The sequence below is a fragment of the Cimex lectularius genome, unplaced genomic scaffold (genome assembly GCF_000648675.2).
Source record: "Cimex lectularius strain Harlan isolate CLEC.00 unplaced genomic scaffold, Clec_2.1 scaffold3, whole genome shotgun sequence".
In the NCBI taxonomy this organism is placed as follows: Eukaryota; Metazoa; Arthropoda; class Insecta; order Hemiptera; family Cimicidae; genus Cimex; species Cimex lectularius.
The window spans coordinates 4755585-4773848 of record NW_019392688.1 but is presented as its reverse complement, the minus strand read 5'-3'; the positions used below and the strand labels follow the sequence as shown (position 1 = coordinate 4773848).

The window sequence follows — 18264 nt, the reverse complement described above, 5'->3', positions numbered from 1 at the left end:
ATTTTAAGTCACAACAGTTTTAACAACTTATTAAATAAGTTTATGAATTAAACACACATCTAATATGATTAATTAAGATATAATTATTAATTGTATTCCAGTATAGAACAATCGATATAATTCCGGGTAACCAGTTTGTAACCTCTCAAGTAGAAAACGTGTTCTTCCCGGGGACAGTACATTATTTACACTCTTTGTAGACCACAAAAAACGGTCCAAAATGATGAACCAGGATGATGTGAGTTTTAAAAAGTTTTATAAAATTTTTAAACAATTTGTTCGATTACAGTAAGAAATCGTATGTTTTTCAGCTCGTTTGGGGCATCATCAACAGGACGTTCTGTTCGTTTAAAGTCAAGTGAGTAGTCATATACGAACAGGGTAAACGAACAGACAATTAAATAATATAAACTGTTTTTGTGTTTTAGCACAAAGGGCCAACAGTTTTGTAGGAATGAGAACAATTTGACTGGTCTCTGCTCCAGGTTGTCGTGCCCGTTGGCAAACAGCAAGTATGCCACCGTTAGAGAGGAGGGTGGGATCATCTACCTTTATTTGAAAACTGCCGAACGGTAATAACATTCAACCACCATAATTTAACTATTTGTTTATTTTCAATTTATTTTGGTCCCACAACATTAACCCTGCAATAATACTTAAGGTCTTGGTTGAAAAGAAAAAGTTGGTGTCACGAGCAGGATTCGAACCCACGACCTTCGGCTCAATATGCCGCTGCCCTAACCGTTTTTTGATTTGACCATTTGGAAAAATTTTTTGATGATTTTAAAGAAAAAAATGTTTATTAAAAATTTTCCTGTCCTTTGTGAGAGTTTACAAATCAGAGCCATAACAGAAGTGTTAATAGAAACAACACAGTTTAGAATATTTTCATAATTTCAGCGCTTGCTTTCCTGACAAACAATGGGAGAGGGTCAAACTGTCGAGAAACTTTGACAAAGCGATTCACCAGATTAACGAAAACCTCCTTTTCTGGTCCAACTTCATCCGGTCGAAATGTAAACAGCGGTTTGTGAAGATCACGCAATATTTGATCCGTATGAGAAAGCTCAGGCTGAGACGGCAGAAGAAGATAGTACCACTCCAGAGGAAGATTGAAAGGAGAACAAGACGCAGGGAAGAAAAGGCGCTGATTGCTGCACAGCTTGATTCGGCCATCGAGAAGCAGCTCGTCGAGAGGTTGAAACAAGGAACGGTATGTGCATATAAATATATCATTACTCATAAATGTATGTATACAATCCAGATTTCCATTGTATTTTAAGTATTTTTAGATAAAGTCAAAAAGGAAAAGACGTCATTTCTTTTCACTTTAAATTGTTTTTCCAATCTCTCTCGACAATTTTTTTTCTTCTAACAATAGATATTTAAATTTTAAGCATTATCGAGATTTCTAGTCAAGTTATCAACAAATACAGTTTAACTAAATGTAAGCGGGCTCCCAGGATTTAATTTTTTTTAAATTTATTTATTTTTTGTTTTTGTTAAATATGTATTAGGTATATAAAGTAAAAGTAAAAAATGAATTAAAGAAGAATAAGAGTACGTACCCTTCTTTTCTTTTACTCATGGTCTTAAAGACTTTGACATTTCCTTTGACAGTAAAAATCTTCTTTTCATCCCCTGGATTCATCTCCTAATTGGTTTTACAACGAACTAACTTAGCAAGTGCTGACTTGACACATTGTTTGCAAGAACATAAGAGTCATTTGTGGAATTCTGAGTTCTTTTTCGTTCTGCTGTCCAATTATAAGGGACTTTGTCATTTAAAAATGTACACACACGTACTCGGTGTTCGGGACCACGGTGGCAGAATGGTTAGGGCGTCTGACTTGTATTTGCCATTCTAATGGTTCTGGGGTTCAAATCCTAGCTTTTTAATTTATTATGTATGCTGTGAAGTGGTATGACCCCTAATTCATGATACCCAGTGGGTAGTTGGGGGACACAAAAAAGTGCACTAAGTCTCTTTTTTAAGAAAATACACTGAAAAAGATGATTTTATTAAATGTTTTCCTAGCTTCAGTCATTCATCAGTAAATTCAAAAATTCGGGAAAATGTTAATTTTTGCACATTTTACAAAAACTTCAAATTGAGCTGTGGAGCCAGGAAATCGCCTTTGGTGAGGCCTCCTATAGCAATCAATAGGAAATTTTAATAAGCTTTCATTGGTCACCTTCTATTTTGCCCGATTTCTCAGCCGTTTTACATTATTCCCGATTTTTGGGCAAAAATATGGATTTTATGTGTTCATGGGAAAAAAAACCTCGATCATTCACTCTCTCTCTCCGTCTCCCGATTTTTAAGAATGCATAAATTTTGAACCGGCATGTTTTCGCAAATTTGATGCTCCACTACAACTTTTGTTCCGAGGACTTTTTCAAAAAGTAAACGGAAGTGACAATTATTACTTTTTTTTTTGGGGGGGGGGTAAAAATGTTACTTTTAAGGGTTTTTCAATTAAAAAAAAAAAATCCAGCATCAGTACCTGGTGACAAGGCATGCGATTTGCCCCACAATGGGGATGGAATTAAGGTCTGGACTGCGTAAAATTTTCTAAAAACTGAGACCTAGTGTAGATCTGTGACTTAAAAGGCTTAGAAAATATGCATTTCCAAAGTGGCCATTTTTTGTGACTGGGTGGTCAGGTTTTTTTGATGAGCAGTTTATTTTATACTGTCTGACTTATATTTTTCTTAGTTAAATAACAATGGAAGTATGCCATTTCAGTAAATTTATTGCATTTATATTTAGGCCTTCTAAACATGAAATGAATAATGTAAAAGTTCAAAAATGTGAACAAAGCACAAATTACTAATTTATTTTATTTATTGCAAAACTCGTAAATGTATGATTGTTCAACTAATGAAAATATTATTTTATAAAAAAAAAACACTTTTACAGTATGGAGACATTTATAATTTCCCGCAAACCGTATTTGACAAAGCCCTAGAAGCAGAGGAAATAGAAAAAGACGACGAGATGGAAGAATCAGAAGAAAGCGTAAGTACTCCGCTGTAAGCGTCTCAACTTCATTAGTTTTATTTTTCCATTTATTATTATTAAAGGAGGATGAAACAGAAGTCGAGAAAGAGCTTGAAATGGAGCTGAATACAGAAGATAATGAAGAAGTCGACGAATACATTGAAGGCGATAGTGAAGATGTAAGTACATACTTTTGAACAAATTTCAAACAATTTGTAACGAAAAATTCTTTCGCAGGAGTCTGACGATGAAAGCGGCATCAGAGAAAGAATGGGCTCTGACTTCGAACTCTCCGAACACGAAAGCGACATAGAGGTAATTGCCGCAAACATAATTTCAGTCTTGTATATATTCTTAATCATAATTTTTATTTTTCGCTTCTAGGACATGGAAAATCAAACGGAGACGTGCTCTTCATCAAAGAGGCCACTTTCAAAGAAGAAAAGGCCAAAGGTGGAGATCGAATATGAATATGATGAACATGAAAGTACAGAAGTCGCCTAATATTAAAAATATATTTTAATTAAATTTTTACTTGCTCTTTTATTTCTCCCTTGTCAACCTTTTTTTTAAACATAAATCTTAATTATTGTTAACATAAAATTGACTGAAGACAATCAAGCTACCCATTTTATTTATTTATTAATATGCATATGTATTTTCCTAGTATTTTTACTAGGAAATTCTTTCTTTTCTTCCTAGTATTATTTTCTTATATTTTCTTGTGAGGATTTTACTAAGGATTGGCAGTTAGAGACGTACAAATGTTTCTCAGCACTTTCACTCTCGTATCGAAGATCGAAACGTTGGCAAGATAAAGAAATTATTTTTCTAAAGCTACACACACCAGATAGCATCTCACTTTCCAAATAATCATTTATTTAAATTAATTTTCTTAAAACAAAGTAATCTTCATGTTTAAAAAAAAAATGGTATAAAATAAAAATGTTCTTGCTGATGCAGCAGGTCTGGATAAATCGAGTCTCTTTGGAAGACTCTCACCTTTATCAAGAGAACAATTTGGGAAAATTGGTGTAATGAATGGCATGAAATGCCCAAGATGTAAATTGATGGGCTGCTGCCATTAGAACCTCCAATAAGGTAGAAATGATCGTAGCTCGCCTCAGAATAGATCATTGCAGACGTATGGTTTTTTCATGGCGAGAGAACCTCCACTGGTCTGCCAAGTTTGTCAGGAACCGCTAATAAATGTATGCTTACTGTCTGAAGTCTAGTTGAGCTGTTAAAGGCTGGACCCCACTGGGCCCGTGCCACATGGTGTCCGATAGTCGGCCGACTTGCGGAGTCGGTGACAGAGGACCCCACTTGTCTGCACCATGTTGGACAACACACTCAGTAGTTTGGTAGCTTTATCAAAGCTACATCGTTTCGTTTAGAAAAAATATTCGGAAGTTTTAAAAATAGTGAATTAGGGATGATAGCACTTGCTTTAGAGGAAGATGCTAATTGGAAATCGTTGCAGAAGGAGAAGAATGTGGGTTCACGAGGTGTGGAAAAAGAGGTGTTGAAGGAGAGGGAATTTCACTCGCTCCTTCCACGTCTAAAGTGCGATGAGACAAGGTTTTATATAAAATTGTACTAAGATTATAAAAAGACAATAAAGAATAGATAGATAAACGAAATATTTAAAAAAAGTAAAAAATAGACTCTTCACTGGAGTTCATATGATCCGTGTCTGTCAAAAACTAAACCAAACTAGTCGGGCATGCGGTTTATAGGTATGGAGTCGGTGAGGACTAACCGATTCACTTCCATTGTCCTAATCACTCTGCACGTTACACTAGACCGACGCGATGTGGGGTCCAGCCTGAAGGAGGTGCATATGGTGTTTTGGGTAGTTTGAGATAGATTTTGTCAGATGATGGTGAGAGTGTAGAAAATCTTTTTAATATCTTGAGGATGGCTGGCTGGCTTGGTGTGGTTTTGGTTGGGCAGGGAGCCGGAATGTGCTGGCATGAAGCAAGTTTACAGTTATTAAAAAAAAAATTAAAACTATTCATAAGAGAAAGCTACAGGAGAGGCAATTGACTGCTTGGATTGGTATTAATTTCTGCAGAAGTTCAAGATTGGAAAAAAGCATTCTATCAGAGTTAAGAATCTACAATCAGCCAATGCAGTCATAAATCACAAATTAGTTGGCAACTGGTTTACGATTATGTGTTGGAACAAACCTTTTGTTTGCACAAACAGTTGTCCTAAAGGCAAGGATAGATCTCATTATGAAGTCGTACATTCAGGAATAATTAATTTTAAAAAAACTATTAAACAACAAGAAGAAAAATTAAACTTTTGATATTGTATTTTGAAAAGAATGACTATTATGATTACATCATTAGAAATACACTTAGGAGGCTTGGAAAATAAATTTATATGCTATAACATATAAAATTTAAAAATAACAACTAAATAAAAATATGGGGGGGATCATCATTGGCTGTCGTTTCTTTCGAGTAATACAAAAATATACATCAGTTATGGTACATCCATCAGGTTGGGTTTTTATAGTTTTAACGTTGGACGGCTATCTTGATCTGCTCTATGACGGAATCAAACTTATTTGCTTCGATTATTAAGACACGCCTGTAAGGTATCATTGTGTCATCGCCCGAGAGCCAGTTTCCGCTGAGACCGGAGTCAACTTCATCCTTAACACAAAACTCAAACTTGTAGTCGGCCATCTGAAAAAAAGGTTAATTCATGTAATGTTTTTATTAATCAGTAGTGATGGTGGATATTAGTGGAACCAAACCAAAGAGGATATGCAGTCTAATATGATTGCAAACTACTAAATAAAGATTAATTTAGTTCTTGATTTTTTTATATTTTTTTTTAAGTATTTCACCTACAAGGTTATATGAATCCTTGTAGTGCTGGTGTTTTTGGGAAAAAAACGTTTGCAAGAATGGCAGTGGATTTGTACCCAGGACCTTTACCTTGCCGTGATCAGCATCCTATCAGTACCTTAACCAATGGGACACTGACGGTCGTGTCTTTATTCATGCAAACATCTTACGTAACAGCAAGTTTGTGGGGGGGGGGAAATTTTAACTAATTTTGTCTTTATTTATAAACTACTAGTAAAACTAAATATTTATCTTACTTGATCAATGATTTCCTCCTCAGGATTTGACCAGATGACATCATCCTGCATCTTCTTCCTCTTTCCTTTCCGTTCTTCGTCTTTGTACAGTTTACAGATGAATATTAGGTGTGAGAAATTGTATGGCTCTTTCTTCTCGACAGCCTTCTTAAGCTCATTGCTGGAAATAGTCGATCCGTTATAACTAGAATATCCAATTTGGGAGATTAACTAACCTTAAGTTTTGTAGAATTGGCACAGCAAGCTGTGGTGGAATGTTAATGAACCTCTCATTTATAATCAAGCCAAGAGGCGCGTCTGCATCTTCGATAGCTGTTTTGATAAACGTCTTACATTCCTCCGTGGCATGACTTGAACTCAGCTCCACCAGCAATGACCGCAGTTGCTGAACTACTTCAACTTTCTAAAATTTGAAACACAAGCCTATTAATTTTTGCTTCCAAACAACCGAAAGTAGGGAAGCCTTGTATTCATGCAAGAAGTCGAAAAAAATTTTGTCCTCCAAAATCAAAATTGCACTTGCACTTTGAATTTCAGACCTTTATAAACAAATTTGGTTCCATGTCGTCAATTCCTTGTAACCGGAAAAACTGAAAAACCATTACATGTATTTTGATGAAATTTGCAGGGATTATGCGAGTTGGTTTACAGATAGTCCCATATGAATTTCATTTCATTTGTCTCAATGGTATCATATTGCCTGCACATGCATAAACATACAATTGCATATAACAGCTATATCCCTATAACTGTTTGTCAGATTCTTATCTAATTTGCTGGGTTGCTTTCTAGATGATTCCTTATGAATTTTATTCCAAATGGATTAACATATGCGCATGCACAAAATGTGAGGAAGCTATACTGACCACACACTTGGTACTTTTTTTAAAGAATAATTCATATATGTGCAACCCCTGGTAAATTGAAGATGGAAAAAAAATATTTGGCTAGATAAAATTAATAACCAACCTTTTTTGAAGATAGGCTAACAGCGCTTGTAACTGCAAACACTCCCATCAAGTCATCATCGTCGTCATCATCATCATCTTCATTTATCTCACCTGCACCACTTTGCTACAACAGATAATCGGGGATGAAATTCAATTTTTTTTTTTTAAGAGTAGTTGGATGCTAAAGAAATTGTTGGGACAGACACCTAAGATTTAAGTTTGAAGTACTTTTAAAATGGGCCAATTTTATTTTCAATTATACTTCTTCACAAAATAGTTGACTATTCGCACTTTAACGGGTGCATTGTTGAAAAATATTTGGCAAACGTTAGTTAATATCCAGTTAAAGTAAAAAAATATTCAAGTTCAGTGAAATTTGTAGATCTGATAAAACCTTATTTTCTCAAAAAAGGAAAAAAAATTCTCATAAATTTGGATGAAATTTTAAAATTTAACAAAATATTATCAGATAAAATGCAATTTTCCTCATGTATAATCTTAAAAAGTAATAAGATTCTTGGAATTTATTTCATTGCGTTTATTTCCCTTCCCCTGATAAATCAGTTATATTAGTCCAAAATAGCAAAATACTAATTAATATTATTTCATGTAAAATATTGCGATGTTTTGTTCAGAAGTAAAATCATCACTTGCATCAAGTTTTGCGCGATTAAATAGGTTTGTTTTTTAAATTATGGGTCTTGGCCTCATAAATTTCATTTAACATTAAAATTATGATACAAAAAGATACGGATTATAATTTGCTCAGTATTGTTTCTATATAAAAATCCAAAAGCCACATCTTATTTTCAATTCAATGTTTTATAGGTTTGGAGTGAACTGTAGAGGGGTTGATAAAAGCAAGGTAACCAATTATATAATACTATAAGATTACATTTATGGTAATTTAATATTTTAATAGTTATTGAAATTTTAGTTTTGTTTTTCCTTTTAATAAAAATGTGAATAACTTGTATCTATCTGCATAATTAATGCTAAATTTATCCAAAGATGGGAAAAAAATCCTTTGCCATTATTCTAGAATTAAGACCTTTAAATTAATATAACTTGACAATTTAATATGCATAACATTTATTTGTCAAAAAGCAAGACTTTACAAAGATTTTTAACGAACAATAATTTAAATTACTCCAGCAATGACGATAATGCCTTACTTTAAATGACGTGAAAATAAGATACCGACAGCAGTTGTTATGGGATAGTGAAAAAAAGTGGGAGATGCTGGAATAACCCGAGATCCGACAAATAAATTCAGATATTTCATGGTGAATAGAAGCTTCTTTATTCGATGATTTTTCACATAAATGCCAAAAGAGAATAAGGTCATAGTTGACTAAAAATCCGAAGAGTTATTTTCAAAATTACCTCACATTGGGAAACACTGGCCTAGATGTTTTGCCAGGATTACTGACATCTTCTGTGACAGGTCCATGCTGAAGACTAGAGATATCAGAAGTTTAGGACAAAATGCTATAATTGTTGTGAGTTATTAAATAATTTATAAATTGGTAGATTTATTCTTGAAGTTAAGAGTCTAGATGTTTTGCCCGGACTACTGACATCTTCAGCAATGCACTTTTTGTTTATTATTTTTATACCATCAGAGATGGGTTTGCACTGAAGACTGGCAATATAGGAGTCTAAAGTAAAATGTTATAATTGTTGTGAGATGATTAGATAATTTATAAATTGGGAGATTTATTCTTCAAGTTGCAGGGTGATGAACCCATAATCTAGATGGTTTGCCAGGAGTACTGACATCTTCATAGGTCGGTTTGTGATGATGACTGAAGGCATTAAAAGCCTGGCAGGTAAAAGAAGCAAGTATAGGCGGACCAGGATGATCGGGAAAGGTAAAATTCAATTTTATAATTTATAAACCGTTAATTTACTTTGACCACGCTTCCGATGTTGCTCTGGCCGATGATGATGTCCGTCAGTTCGCTCAGGTTAAGATGAGCCTTCAGGAACAATTGGGCCAGGAGCTGCTTGATGCCGTGGTAGTCGGAGTCGGTCGGGCTTCGGCCTTCGAAGTCCACCTGGATCTCCTGGACGTCAAACAGTCAAAATTACTGGAGGGAAGGATTTGGAAAATTACCGGTGACCGCCGTCAAGAGCACGTGGCTCACCTCGTCACCCGTGTACTCCATCCCTTCCTCGTTCTCGCTTTGATCTTCGTCCGAGTCGCTACCGCTCTCCTCATAGCCCAACGTCTGTTTTTTCGGTGGAGCTGACATCTTTTCGATTCGATGGGAAAATCAAAAAGGCACAAAACCGGAAAAATAAGTCAACGGGGAGAATAAGGAGTTGTTTACTGACTGGAGGTTACTTGAAGGTAGATTGCCGGTTAAATGATGGTGCTTTCATCGCTCTATGTTGACTCTCGTGACGTCATTTTAAGGGTTCAGGAGACTTCAAACCAAAATTGTATAAACTGCAATACATGATATATTTTGCACATATTAAATTTAATTTTTAAGTAATATTAAGTGCAGTTTGTTATAAATAAACTTTTTCATCTATCGACCCAACAACAATAAATATTACAGTGGGTCGAAAAATTATTTCTTCTTCTTTATTCTTTCTCATTCTTTCTTCTTCCCCAATTTTATTTTGTATCTTTTTTATGCAGTAAACAATACGATTGCTCAACTTGTTTCATAAGTTAAACAAATGTTATGTGTTACATTAAAATATACAACTTGACTTTTTTGAACGTCGAAAAATTATTCACACTAATAGACTATTCACTAATAGACCGTTTGAAAAACAGAGATTTCAGTATTATGGGAGAGTAAAAAGAAAACAATCAATAATATTAAAAAGAAATGAATGCGGTTTTATTTAGAAACGCAGGAATGACTAGAGATTAATCGATAGAATGAGCAAGGTAAAATGAAACGAAGAGAGAGAAAGAGAGCATGAAAGAAAGAGAGACAGAAAGAAAGAGAGAGAGCTCAGAGAATGAATGAATGCTTTTTGTATTTTGAGTCGCAGAAGAAACTAGTCATTGATCGAAAGAATGAGCATGAAAGAATGCGATAAACAGATAGATAGACAGATGGTATTTGTTATTTATTTTGTTTTTGTTCTATTTTGTTCTCTTAACTGCAACCGATTTATAAGGTACCGTTTGAGTACAGTCGTCTGAGAATGCATTTAACACGAACAAGATTAAACCAGTCTAAGGGCGGCTCTATTGGTTATGTCAAATGTTCAATAAGTGGGATGGCATGTTGGACTGCACTGTTGGTTAACTCATTAGTTGTTTTTAAATTTTAAAATATTTTTAGTTTGGTCGTTTCCGATCATCCCGGTCTGCATTATCTTGTTTTTTGCAGAAGAAGGAATCAAGCATCTTCTGCACCTAAACTGATCTGCTCCTTAAGACAACCACCTTCTTTAGAGCGATGGCTCACTTTCAACAATGAAAATTTTTTTTATAGTATATATCACATAGGAACACTGTACTAATGGTATCCAGATGATAGTAGGTTAAAAACATTTAGTAAAGTTATCAGAATCAGGTGCATTTGCTTCACGTCTGAAAGAGTATGTGAATACCATAGTAAAGAAGCCAAGAAAGTGATATTAGGGCAAGCGACAGATTTGACAGAGATGGTTAAAGAGAAGGCAGATACAGATTTTCTGTTTTACAATTACGTTTGTCGTATTAAATGTTAAAATTGTACAGAGATTAACGGTAGGTCTGATTTAGGGATTTTAGTGGTCGGATGCTATTTTTAAAATGAAATATTCGCTTTCAAGGAGAAAACATCGCTGCAATCTCACACAAACCATTACATCATTCCAAATGAAACTAAGTGCTGGTCAAATTAGTGCTAAGAGCAATAACTATCTGGCTAGAAACATTGCATAAAGCAACTTTAAACTTGACTAATTATTGAGGTTCATTGTAGCCTGGTAAATTTCCTTTAAATGATGTGCTTTGTTTCTTGTACTTTTTATTTTTTTATTTTATTTGCCTACCAGACTGCTCGATGAATTTTCGCTTTATGTATATTTTTTCTGTATACAATGTTATGCCAAACCGTAATGTCATAGCCCTGAGCACACAATTTTAAAGCTAAAAGACGTGCAAAAAGTTACGCGAAATGATCTCGACAACACTAAAAAATCCATACATCGTTTTCTTGATAACAATTTCAAAAAATTAACGTTAAAATAAAGCCTTACGAAAGCAATAGACCACCGGGTCAAATAAACTTACTCAAAAGCTTAAAAGATCACGCTGACCAACCATTGATGATGAAGAAATACAGAAACGTTTCTTACAGCTTAGAAAAGTAGCGACACCAGGCGGACCAGGTTAATCGGAAACCATCAACGTACATTTTCAGTCCTCACCTTAATGTTTCGTAAAATATATCACCAAAGTGTTTTTTTGATCCGATTCCGCTACATTTCCCTGGGTTTTATAATTATTGATAATTATAATTAGTTCATTATGTTTAGTGGTCTGATTGACAAAATTACTTCTGTCAATTAATTATCCTGTTTATGTAAGGTCTTGGTTGAAAATGAAAAAGTTAGGGTCACGAGCGGGATTCGAACCCACGACCTTCGGCTCAATACGCCGCTGCTCTAACCACTTGAGCTATCGTGACATCGATCCACTCGGACACCAACTCCCCATTTCAACCTACAACTAATGAACTATAATTTGTGTTTGTCATATATATCATATTGGACACCTCCATTGCCGACGAAACTTTTAACATAGAAACATAAAGACCAAATCAGGCTTTGACGAGAACCCGTTACCCGGGACGCGTCTGTCAGACCAAAGCAGTGAGGATAGACTTGTTGGTGCATTCGAAGAAAATATTGTGCAAGGCAGTATGAAAACGGACAAAGGGCCAGAGTATTGTGGAGCTGTTAAGAACCGTGGATACTGATCACTCCCGTTGGAAAAACAGTCCGCAGTGACGTGGAGCCAGATGGTGGTGAGAAAGCGTTAGTGTCTAATAATTCCCCTGGTAGCTGCAAGCCAAATCTGCCGTCAAATAAACGATGAGTGAGAGCTGTTCAGAGGATCCTGTTTTTTTGTGGCTTTTCATACTGTTTGCTCCTAGACGAGTGCTACATGCTCAATGGCTGTTGTTTAGAAGGCATTGTCGAAGTGACGTTACCACCATATGACATAAACATAAGCCATAAACGACAGAGAGTTTATCTTTCCGCAGACCTCAAGAAGAATCTCAAAATAAAAACATGTTTCCCTTCAAATTTGTTGGTATTTTTTATTGTAAACCTAGGCAGGACCGTTACGGTTCTATTTTGGCAAAGCAGGGATGCACGGTTTTGGTGTAATAAAACAGACGCAAAGTTAACCAGCGGGAAATGCTGAGGATCAAAATTCAAAATATTTCACACTTCGCAGAGTAGTGGACATCAAAATGGTTGAAAGATTAACTTCAACGTTAACTATCTTCATTGCAATTTTTGACCATTTGCTCACGGTGAAAGATTGTGCAGTAAAAAGATAGATGCATATAATGGTGTTGATCCAGAGACTATTTGCACTTTTCATCAAGGCATGTTCAACCGCGTTTGTAATTCTTTCGGTAAAAAAGCAATTCTCAGCTTATGGACATGTTAATTTTCTCACGTAAACGAAGGAGATAAACTATGCTTTAGGTCTTCTTATCTTCTGAGAAGGCAATTAAATTTCCACTAGGAAATTGAAAACTGCACACAAACCGTACATCCATTTATTTCAAGCAACTCCTTCAGAAGAGTCGATGCGACGGAGAAACGCGCACAGAAGACTCGAATCGAAATATGATCTCTAGTGATGATGACAACGTAACGGGACGTGTCACTTGTGAGTTCTGGACCGAAATCGAAAGCGGTCGCGAAGAAAGTCGTCGTGCCCGATGGTACACTTCGAACGTGTGGGTTCTTTTAAACGACCCGAGAGAAAACCAGAAAAACCACAATTATGTTTTCACCTCGGCCCCTTCTAAAGAGGGTCAACTATCATATGCTGTCCGAGTTTCGCTTCATTTTGTTTATGAAGGAATTAGTTTAACTACTCTACTCTTGGAGGATTTCGTGTTTTAATCACTTTTGCTCGTCTAAAAGGCAGAAACTTCTTCTTTGTACTGAACCACATCCTCCTTTTTTTCCTTCAGCTCTTTGTTGTATTATATGATAATATTAAAATAATCTATCAAATTGGACAGTTTAAACATTGAAAATATAAATCTCGGAAGATGACATATAAGATAATAGACATTTTTCACTTGCTAATGGGAAGTATTAAATTTACATTTTTTGGTATGATGCTGGGTGTTAGTCTGCAATTGGGTGAACTCATAATGGACAGGCATTAGGTCCGTTATTGGGTATCTTCACTACGCAATTGCGCCATCTTCAGTGAGGAACTTTTCCAAATGGTTCCAACACTATTTATTATTTCGTCAGTCCAAATGCTTGACTTTAATGTTCTTACTATCGCCACGACTTCTTTTACTTTTGGTTCTTCCCTAATCACTTTATTATCTTCTCTCCTAATTTCCAACATCGACCAATGCACCTTATCGTAGACATGGGACTGAAAATCATACCAAAAACTTTTGTTTTTATATGGACAGGATACCTTTATATATGTATCTCAGAGACCAGTATTTCTCCCAGTAAAAAAAATTCCCTAAAAGTTGATCATATGACCTAGGTATGCTGTTGACTGGGAATAATTTTTCTTGGGCCAACTGTTTTTTTACTTTTTGCTCCCTTTGGCTTAATCTTCCTTTTGTTTATTTTGGGTCCTGGTTTTCTTCCTCCCAATCCCAGGCTAATCAACACGTCTGCCAGCCTTGTGCAAGCTCGTGCAATCATGAGGACATCGTCCGCTAAACCGCAGATTCTTCCACCTGGTTATGTTTTATACTTCTTGCTACCGTTTTATGTCTCTTAAAACTTGTTCTAGGACACAGTATATATTTGGTGATAACAGATTGCCTTTCACTATTCATTTTTTAAATGAGACGAATAGTCTAGTTAAATCCAATGTTATTTACCACTATCATAGTTTAAGTCAGTTACAAAGCCGAAACGGAAGTAGTTAATAAACTCGCGAGTGAAGACGGTCCCAATAACTGACTCAAATGATTTTTTGGTCTGTTTGAGATCCCTCTTCATTTGGCTTGCGTACATTATTGTTATGAAGCAAACGTTTTTACATGTAGTTTTCTACAATAAACGCACCTACGAAGGACAGCATAAACTCAACAGATTTCATACAGGACAAGGAGAATTTATTTTAAATCAAAAAGATGCTAAGACTAATAAAAACATTTAGTTCATAAAAATTTACACAAACCATATAAAGATGCATGTCAAGTGGATCAAAAATGTATAAAACAAGTCAGATAGGAATTTTTGAGTAAACGCTCGAAAGCGCACATACACTCGAATATCAAACGTCTTCTAATTCATCAAGTCTCTTTCTAAATAGTGTGTACCTTTATTCGGGTCATCTTCAGGGCATAAAGTGTGATGCTATTCTTGTGGTTGTTGGTAGTTTTTGGTTTTGTGTGGCACAGCACTTTCACATAAAACCAATATGACACCACAAAAAACGGCTAATAAATTTACCTATTAAACTTGCTTACTTAACTTCCAACTGTTTAATCTAATACAGTTTTTGTTATTCTTTATGAAAAATGTAGATTTAATCTGGCTAAGGTCCACATGAGTTTATTAAAAAAAATAGTGAACACCAGAAGAATTTGTTCGCGCCTTCAAAATTAACTCAGTGCTTTAACGACGCTTTATTTTTTTTAAGCATGTCGAAATTTGATATCCAAACTCATTTTCAGAGTAATTTCGAATGATTTCGTTCCTGCGAGATGATTGGCACATGTCACAAACGTTTGGTCGGTTTGATCCGAGTCCAAATTTCAGGGCGGAGGCCTGAACAAGGGCCAACTTGACAGTTTTAATGTTTAGTCGGACTAGATATAAAACTGTCCATTTTATTAGACATTTCTTCCACGCCCTCGGCCAACGCGTGTCCCTTGAGTTGAAATGGTCGTATATCATTTAATTAGTGAACTTCAGACCGTTTGAACCATGCCCTTGGGCCCCAATTCGCCCCCGGGTGGCCTTTTTTTTCATTTTTGGAATAGGTCTATTGCCACGCCAGGGCGAGGGCCAAATCTGCCGAAATAATTCTGGCTTTCTTGGACCAGCGGGCGTGGTGAAAACGCAAAACGGGCTCGGCCTTGCCGAGGCCGACACGCGATGTGTTCTTGCCCTTTTCGAATTTATTTTCGGCGTGGGTCAAGCGGTAAGCGGTATTTGCGGAGAATGGAGAATGGAGCAAGGGCAGAGATTCACTTTAATATATTTGATTATGAGAGAGAGAGAGAGAGAGAGAGAGAGAGAGAGAGAGAGAGAGAGAGAGAAGAGAGAAGAAAAAGAAGAGATTAATAGATAGAGTGAGAGAGAAGAGATAGACAGAGAGAATGAGTGAGTGAGAAAGAGAGGGAGATAGCGAGAGAGAAAAAGAAGAGATTAATAGATAGATAGAGTGAGAGAGAAGAGTACACAGAGAGAATGAGTGAGTGAGAAAGAGAAGGAGAGAGCGAGAGAGAAAAACAGAGAGAGAGAGAGAAAAAGAGAGAGAGAGAGAAAAGAGAGAGAGAGAGAGAGAGAGAGAGAGAGAGAGAGAGAGAGAGAGAGAATAATGCGATAAAAAGCTAGATAGAAATCCAGGTAGGATAGGGTTTTGGAATAGTCAAGAGGAATTTCTTCAACTAATACTTTGTGGGGCATGGGTCTGCATTTAGTAAAGTTAAGCTTAAGAGTAAATTATGTTAGAGGTAATTAACTCTAATTTTAAAAAGGAGTAAACAGGGCGGCCCGATCTCCCAAGTATATGGAACCGTGTCCTCGAACAAATGTTAAGAGATAAAACAGAAGCAAGAAGTATAAAAGATAACCAGGAGTAGGTTGAAGAATCTGCGGTTTGCGGACGATGTCCTCATGATAGCGAGTTCGCAAAAGATTTGGCAGACGTGTTGATTAGCCTGGGATTGAGAGGAAGAAAGCAGGTCCCAAAAAAACAAAAAAAAGATTAAGCTAATGACAAAAAGGCAAAAAAAGTAAAAGGCCATTGTTGGGCCAAGAAAAACTTATCCAGGCTAACAGCATACCTAGGTCAGTTGATCTACTTTAAGGGAAAAATAGAAACTTTTGTGCTGCGATAAACACTGATCACTGAGACATATATGTAACCTGTCAGTAATGAAGGGAAAAATGTTTTTGTATGATTTGTAGTGTATAAGCTTGGTCGATGACGAAACTAAACGTTAAGTCCAAATTGGCACAACAGGAAATGAAGAAACGTGTATTGGGGATTAGGATAGAAGACAGCAAAGTGATTATGGAAGAATCAAAAGTAAAAGAAGTCATGACGTCTGTTAGAACATTAAAAAAGCTTTTTAACCATATGGAACAGTGTGGACCCCAAAACTACAAAATCGAAGTCCTGGGAGACTGTCAACATAGTTGACTGACGAAACAGTGCAAAGTGCTGGAACCATTTGGAGAAGTTCCTACTGATGGCGCTATGCCGAAACGCGTTCGAGTAGTGAGGAGAACCAATAAGTGACCTAATGACGGTTCAGCATGATTTCACCCACTCACAGGCCAACACCCAGCATCATCCATTTAGAGAAGGATTGCCTTTAACAAGAAAAAAAGGAATAAAGTTATAAAGGCCTTGTCAAACCTTATCCAATAATACAACTTTCAATCACAAGACAATAAAAAAGAGTAAATTTATCGTTTTACCAATGGCACAATTCATTGAAAAATAGTACATTTAAGCATAATTACTGTATATTAGGGTTATAGAGCTTTTTAAGACCTCATGACATGAATACGAGTCCTCGCGTTTCTAAGTTGGTTTATTAAAGAGCGCGTCGATTTCACCGTCGGCCGGTTCGCTCGAAAAAAGTCAAGAGAACGTCTTCCTCCGTGAAATGCGACATATGCCACAGTAGTTTCGGTGAAATGTTTCTACCTTTACGGTCCTGCATTCCGCCCATCTCTACATCTCGGTCTACTTTCTACTCCCGGTTTTTAAACTTTGGAGGTCGGCCGAAGTTTCCACTATTTACAGTTTACAGAAAACCAGCGACATTCAAATAGCTAGATAATTAAATGTTTGTTTTTATTCCTGGTAAAATAAAATACTCCCCTCCCCAGAGTATATTGACTAGATAAGCTTATTTGTTTATGCCAATTTAGTCAATGTCAAGGTCGTTCTATTAAAATAAGAATGTTTTTCTGTCTTCTTTCAATGTAACGGTAAGTAGAACGTACCTTAATTAATTCAATTGCGATGTACAATACCTTCAAAATTAATACCTCATGTGCAAACCACCCTCTAACCAAAACTAAAAGAGTACAAATTAATTGATTCAGTAATACTGATGACTAATGCCTGTGTAATGCTTGACGTTTCGTCCAATCGAAACCAGTCCAAATCTTTATAATTTTGTTTTCTTGTATCAACGCATTCCTGAAGTTAGGAATGATTTCAGTCCGTCCGCATATATATAATTTGGTAGGTGTAGTTGTACTAACACGAATTTTAATTTCATAATGCTATTTATTACCGCGACAAAAAAAGAAAAAATAATAAGAGACAATGGATGAGAGACCGCAGACGCCCGCTACAACAGTGTAACCACAAACTAAAAGAAAACCTCAAAAACTACACAAATAAAGTTGTTTTATAACGTCCTGGAAGAATTCTAAAATGTTGTCGAAATATAAATCGTAAAGAAACTTCAGGATGTTCCTTGTTCAAAAAATCGAACGCTGCACAGGTAAGGTCCGTAATTTGGCAATCCACAGAGAGTTGAGGATCCATCCGTAGTGAACTCCTTGGACAAACTTACAAAGGAACCAATCAATAATATTAGAAAGATAGAGGGAGTGGAAAACACAAACAAGAGGGTGAGGGTGTGACTGAAAGATGGTGAGGGGAAAGAGGGTAAAATTTGTATGTGCGTGAGATAGAGAAGGGGATTGGCAGAAAGAGAAAAAGAAAGAATGAATGAATATTGTTTTATTTAAAAAAACTCAAATTTAAAAAACCTCTCTTATAATTAATGAGTGAGTGAGAG

General features: G+C 36.0%; 2 protein-coding genes across 2 annotated transcripts; one reads left to right on the top strand and one right to left on the bottom strand.

Moving 5' to 3' along the window:
• Positions 1-125: 125 nt before the first annotated feature.
• LOC106662268 (protein MAK16 homolog A) lies at positions 126-3538 on the top strand. The gene is made up of 8 exons (XM_014386236.2): positions 126-238; positions 312-358; positions 429-572; positions 901-1213; positions 2924-3022; positions 3088-3183; positions 3242-3319; positions 3389-3538. Exons 1-8 carry the CDS (start codon positions 221-223, stop codon positions 3506-3508), a joined length of 915 nt encoding a protein of 304 aa, XP_014241722.1. The 5' UTR covers positions 126-220; the 3' UTR covers positions 3509-3538.
• Positions 3539-5301: 1763 nt separating this feature from the next.
• LOC106662205 (protein BCCIP homolog) lies at positions 5302-9511 on the bottom strand. Its single transcript, XM_014386091.2, has 6 exons — positions 9226-9511; positions 8989-9144; positions 7095-7199; positions 6341-6528; positions 6126-6285; positions 5302-5703 (listed from the first exon to the last, which is right to left on the bottom strand). The coding sequence occupies exons 1-6, from the start codon at positions 9331-9333 to the stop codon at positions 5533-5535; spliced, it is 888 nt and encodes a 295-aa protein (XP_014241577.1). The 5' UTR covers positions 9334-9511; the 3' UTR covers positions 5302-5532.
• Between the last annotated feature and the right edge of the window lie 8753 nt (positions 9512-18264).

Excerpts from the sequence above, each read along its gene's own strand:
- LOC106662268 (XM_014386236.2), top strand. Across the intron at positions 1,214-2,923 it reads AGAGGTTGAAACAAGGAACG|TATGGAGACATTTATAATTT; the intron begins GTATGTGCATAT and ends ACACTTTTACAG. Across the intron at positions 3,023-3,087 it reads TGGAAGAATCAGAAGAAAGC|GAGGATGAAACAGAAGTCGA; the intron begins GTAAGTACTCCG and ends TTATTATTAAAG.
- LOC106662205 (XM_014386091.2), bottom strand. The coding sequence starts at position 9,333 with ATGTCAGCTCCACCGAAAAAACAGACGTTGGGCTATGAGGAGAGCGGT. Across the intron at positions 7,200-8,988 it reads ACATCGGAAGCGTGGTCAAA|CAAAGTGGTGCAGGTGAGAT; the intron begins GTAAATTAACGG and ends TATCTGTTGTAG. Across the intron at positions 5,704-6,125 it reads AGGAGGAAATCATTGATCAA|ATGGCCGACTACAAGTTTGA; the intron begins GTAAGATAAATA and ends CCTTTTTTTCAG.